Consider the following 5158-nt stretch of genomic DNA (forward strand, 5'->3'; position numbering starts at 1 on the left):
CCTCTCCGTGACCCTCGGGGTGACCCCTCGGAGCTCGCTCCCCGCCCGGGAGGTGGGGGGAATCCTTCCGGGGTGGGTGAAAGGAGTTAGGAATGGAAACGTGACAGAAGGCAGCTTGCGAATGCATCCCGGGGCTGTGCCGGGACCTCTGTCTGCCCACAGGCTCCTTGGTCACCTGCTTCCGCCCTACCGCGCAGCCCGGGGAAGTGCAGAGCGGAACTGGCGCTCCTGCAGGCCTCCTGGAGCCGCCAGGCCTTGGGGGCGCGTGGCCTTGATGGCTGCTGTTGAACCCACCTCCAATGGCAACCTAAGGACAACCTCCCAACGCCTCGTGGGTGAAGGGCAGCTGCAACTGTCACTTTGCCATTAGTCAGAGCTCAGCATCCTGGCAGTGTCGGTTCGGAAAAAAATCTCAGGGCCCAGCTGGAGGTGGTGACTCGAGCCTGTAATCCCAGCACTCGGGAGGCTGAGGCAGGCAGATCGCTGTGAGCTCGAGACCAGGCTGGGCTACATAGGACCAACCTGTCTCAAAAAATAAAATAAAATGAAACAAAGTAACCTCAGGAACCAAATGCCACCCCAAAATTGTTAGCAGTATTCAACGAATAAAGTTACAGGACATAAAGTCAGCAGACAAAAATCAGCCTCTCTCCCTCTCTTCCTTTCTTTGACAGGAAGAATGTCGCTCTTGCTCATTGTGGCCTGGGGCCGACCTGTCCCCCTTCCGAGCCTCTGTTGCAGTAGCTAGGGAGGCTTACCAGCAACATCTCTGTTACTAATATCAAAATAACCAGCTAAGAAATCAAGAAAACAACCTTTCTTACAAAGCCACTCCCCTCTGCCCCCAAACGCACAGATATAAACAGTGTTGTTAGATATAAATTTACCGAGGAGGGCAAAGATCTGGGCACTGAAAGCAATAAGACATTGAGGGTAGAAATCGAAGAAGACGGGTACAGAGTGGAGCAGTACCCTCGTCCACAGCCTGGGAGAAGCCGGACCGCTAACGTGACCCCCCACCCCATGCAGCCTCCAGATTCCGTGCAGCCCTCCAGTCCTCTGGGAAGCCCCAGGGAGGGGACGTGTAGGGGATGCATTTGATGAAATGCCGGCTGTGCAGTTATGGAGGAAAACGACCTGGAATCAGAAATCCGCCAAATGGCCTTTGCCCTTTGAGTTTCACTGCACGGATCTTTGGACTTGAAATTTCTGTTTCCAAGCTACCTTTCTATAAGCTTGAGTACGGAGGTGCGGAATAGGACTTTGGGATCCTATGGGTTCTGTGCACGTGTGTCCTTGTGCCTTTTAAAAGGCATCAAGTTACACTTCCTGGCTTGTGACCCATCACCTATCTTGCGGGGACTCTGTCTTTGGAATTCAGGACACAACTCAAATAGCTGAGGTTGTTAATCAGATGCCCCAGCAGTCGCCGCTGTTTTACAAGTCCTCCTTTTAACGCAGGCTCCAGCTTCTGCCGGATGAGGATTTGTGCCAGCTTCTAGGAGGACTCGGAAAGCCTTCGGGCTCCAAGAAGTGGTGCTGGCGCTCCCCGGTGGCAGACGGCGGAACTGCAGGTGCTATGTCCCGGCTCCGCCCCTGGGGCCAAAGGCGTTTCCTGGTCACCTGGGAGCCTCTGTCCAATGGGACAGACCTGACCTGAGACGGAGAAGGTGGTGCCCGCCACCGAACGGGGGGTCTTGGAGGCCGGAAGGGTGAGGGGCACACGGTCCTGGGGACGCGAAAAGGGGCGGAGCGAAGAGGGGCGGTTCTCTGGACATGCGCAGGAGCGTGGGTCTGTCCGGCTAGGGTAGCCACGGGGACAGAAACGCGCGGTCAAAATCCTGGAGAGGTGGCCGAGCTAGGGGGGCGCCATCATCCCACTTCCTCTCTGCAGATGGCGTCGATGAGCCCTGAAACCCCTAGTTCCTGCGACTGCTTTGTCTCTGTGCCCCCGGCCTCTGCCATCCCAGCCGTGATCTTTGCCAAGAACTCAGACCGACCCAGGGATGAGGTGCAGGAGGTGGTGTTTGTGCCCGCGGGCACGCACGCCCCGGGGAGCCGGCTGCAGGTGGGCGCTGGGAGGGGCCGCAAGTCTCCTCTGCTCCCAGGCCCGGAGAGCCCCCGGCTGGAGAGAGAAGAGTACACCTTCTCTAAGAGCCTTCTAACCTGAGGCCACAGCCTGTGTTTCGCCTCTGGGCCTCAGTTTCCTCATCTGTAAAATGGGGCTAAAATCTTGGCGGAGAGCGGGGAGGAAGCAGTGACCCCGTTTTGAGTGGCCTTTTCCTTTCTCTCCAGTGCACCTACATCGAGGTGGAGCAGGTGCCCAAGACCCACGCTGTGATCCTGAGCCGCCCGTCTTGGCTGTGGGGGGCTGAGATGGGCGCCAATGAGCACGGAGTCTGCATTGGCAACGAAGCCGTGTGGACCAAGGAGGCGGTCGGGGCCGGGGAGGCCCTGCTGGGGATGGACCTGCTCAGGTGCGGCCTCCTCCCCTGGCTCACCTTGTCCTTTGCCTTCTGGCAGAGGCTGCCGGGGCCCCTCTTCTGTCCCAACTCTCTCTGGGGGGCTAATAAAGGGCCTGGCCTGGCTTAGAGATGAGTCGGCAGCACTTCTTTTAAAACAGTTGGAAACTGGGATTTTCTTTTTTTTTATTATTGTTTTTTTTGTTTGAGACAGGGTCTCGCTAGGTAGCCCAGGCCACCATCCTGCCTCAGCCTCCCAAGTACTGGGACGACAGGCATGTGCTACACCCCCCACACTTGTAAACTGTTTTTCAGTCAAAATCTTCTGAGTCCCAGTTCACAAATGCGGGATGGTGGCGCAGTATTCGTGTGAATGGACCGAGACAGGGGCCCAGGGCGCACCATCCCTGAGGACAGTCCTGTCCCTCCGGTTGGGTTTCAGCCCTTTCCTGGGGACTCCGCTGGCCCGGAAGTGTTCACTGTGATCAGTGCCAGCCTGTTTGCTGTGTGGTGGATTTGTCACCGGACCTCTCTGGGCCACTTCTGTCCCACTGAGCTTCTGCCGCCTGGCACTGCTATTCCCGTCGCCCTCTGCCCTCCCTCTTTGCCAGGCTGGCATTGGAGCGGGGCAGCACTGCGCAGGAGGCCATGCTGGTGATCACCAGCCTGCTGGAGCGCTACGGGCAGGGGGGCAGCTGCCGGGAGGACCCAGCACCGTTCTGCTACCACAACACCTTCCTGCTGGCCGACCGCACGGAGGCGTGGGTGCTGGAGACGGCAGGGAGGCTGTGGGCAGCTCAGCGGATCCAGGGTGAGGTCTAGAGATGCACCCCTTTGGTAGCCTCTGGAGGTGGGAGAGCTGGGGTCAGGGGGCCCCATCCCAGCGCCCGGCAGATGGGAAATGAGCCCAGGGGATCTTTGCCCTCCTTTGTGTGCTGCCTCCTCTGGAAAGCTCTCCTGGGCTTCGCTGGGCGGTGAGCACCTTGAACAGGAGTGGGGGCTCCCCTCCTCCCCAGCGGGGGTCCGGAACCTCTCCAACCAGCTGAGCATTGGCACGGACATCTCCGCGGAACACCCGGAGCTGCGGAACCACGCGCAGGCCCAGGGCTGGTGGGATGGACAGGGCCCCTTTGACTTTGCTGGAGTCTTCTCGCTGGCCCAGCAGCCGGTGCGCATGGAGGCGGCCAAGGCGCGGTTCCGGGCGGGACGGGAGCTGCTGCAGCAACAGCAAGGTGGGCGCGAGGGCTGGAGAGGGGACGTCCACAGCCGCCGGCCCCACCCTCAGCAGGGCCTCACCCTGTCCTCCTCCCGGGCAGGGGACATCACGGTGGAGGCGATGATGAACATCCTCAGGGACAAGGACAGCGGCATCTGCATGGACTCTGGGGGCTTCCGCACCACGGCCAGCATGGTGTCCATCCTGCCCAGTGACCCCGGGCGGCCCTCTGTCCACTTCCTCACCGCCACCCCAGACCCGTCCAGGTGGGATCGATGAGGGAGCGGGGGCCAGCGTGCCTGGAGGGGAGCCAGTGGGATGTTCTCTTCCTCCGTCCCTTGCCCTCCATCCCTGTCCCCTTAGGTCAGTGTTCAAACCTTTCATCTTCGGGGAGGGGGTGGCCCAGGCCCCCCAGGTGCTGTCCCCCACTTTTGGAGCCCGGGACCCCGCTCGGACCCTGCCCCGATTCCAGACTCAGGTGGATCGCAGGCACGCGCTCTACCGCGGACACCAGGCAGCCCTGGGGCTGATGGAGGCTGAGCAGGTAGCCCAGGGAGTGGGGGTGCCCCGGGGGGCCACACTGCAGGCAGTACTCTGGGGCGGGGGACAGGGGGCCAGGCGCGGTGGGGACTGCAGAGCTGACAGGGCCCTGCGCCTTCAAGCGTTCTGCCTGGCTTAGCACCTGAGCCCCTGGCTCTCTCTCGTTGGGCAAGGGGGGACACAACCACCCCAGCCCTGCCACCTTCCCAGCAGGAGCGGGGACGACAGCTCTGGCAGAAGCAGCGTGACCTGGAGCGGGAAGGCCTGGAGGTCCTGGGGGCGCTGCTGACCGCCGGCAAGGAGGCCCCACCGCCGCAGCCACTGGGCAGCCTCTTCCAGGCCTTCGTGGAGAGAGAGAGTCAGGCCTATGCCTAGCAGAGCGATCCCTTCGCAGCCTTTGCCTCAATAAATGTGTTTTATTTTCTGCATCAGTGAGCTGGATCCCAAGGGCAATGGAGGGGAGGGAGCTGAGGGAGGGCAGAGGGCAGCTGGAGCTGGCTGGGGCCTGAAGGTGGTGACGCGAGAGGTCAAGGAGCAAGGGTCCCTGTCCCTGCCGTTCGGACGATCAGGACCACGAGGGTGGGGTCCTGCCCTCAAGCTCTATCTGCTTCCTGCTTCCGGATGTGCCCCGCCTTGAGATGCCGAGTGAAAAGGCGTTTCAGGACCAGGACACTTTACTGAGCCGGCCTTGGCCCAGGGGAGGGCGTGGGTAAGGGGAGGTCTCAGGCCGCACTTCACTTCTTGGCTGTCTTGGTCGAGGTTTTGGTTGTTCTGGGAGCACTGGCCACAGAGGTCTTGGGGGCAGGGGCGGTGGCCGAGGCTGCTTGCGGACCCTTCCCCGCCAGGGCAGAGCTTTTCTGGCCCCTGGGGGCCGTCGCTCTTGCTTTGGTGGCGGGAGGTGAGGCCTGGGGCAAGGAGGCAAGGCGGGGCTGGTCCCCAG

The 5158-nt window shown here is 61.3% G+C and overlaps 1 protein-coding gene across 4 annotated transcripts; it reads left to right on the plus strand.

Moving 5' to 3' along the window:
* The first annotated feature begins 1481 nt into the window (after positions 1 to 1481).
* Positions 1482 to 4716, plus strand: Scrn2 (secernin 2). 4 transcript variants are annotated; one of them, XM_010620088.3, is made up of 8 exons: positions 1482 to 1712; positions 1895 to 2068; positions 2296 to 2477; positions 3074 to 3273; positions 3479 to 3694; positions 3779 to 3944; positions 4042 to 4222; positions 4429 to 4716. In XM_010620088.3, the coding sequence occupies exons 2-8, from the start codon at positions 1895 to 1897 to the stop codon at positions 4591 to 4593; spliced, it is 1284 nt and encodes a 427-aa protein (XP_010618390.1). In that variant the 5' UTR covers positions 1482 to 1712; the 3' UTR covers positions 4594 to 4716. The 4 variants fall into 4 exon arrangements, with proteins under 4 accessions (XP_010618390.1, XP_010618392.1, XP_033618902.1 ...); XM_010620090.3 differs by having other exon boundaries at positions 1484 to 1712; positions 4432 to 4716; XM_033763011.1 differs by having other exon boundaries at positions 1485 to 1712; positions 4151 to 4222; positions 4429 to 4514.
* The last annotated feature ends 442 nt before the right edge of the window (positions 4717 to 5158 follow it).

The sequence above is a fragment of the Fukomys damarensis genome, unplaced genomic scaffold (assembly GCF_012274545.1).
Source record: "Fukomys damarensis isolate Sample0158 unplaced genomic scaffold, DMR_v1.0_HiC HiC_scaffold_13, whole genome shotgun sequence".
NCBI classification, from domain to species: Eukaryota; Metazoa; Chordata; class Mammalia; order Rodentia; family Bathyergidae; genus Fukomys; species Fukomys damarensis.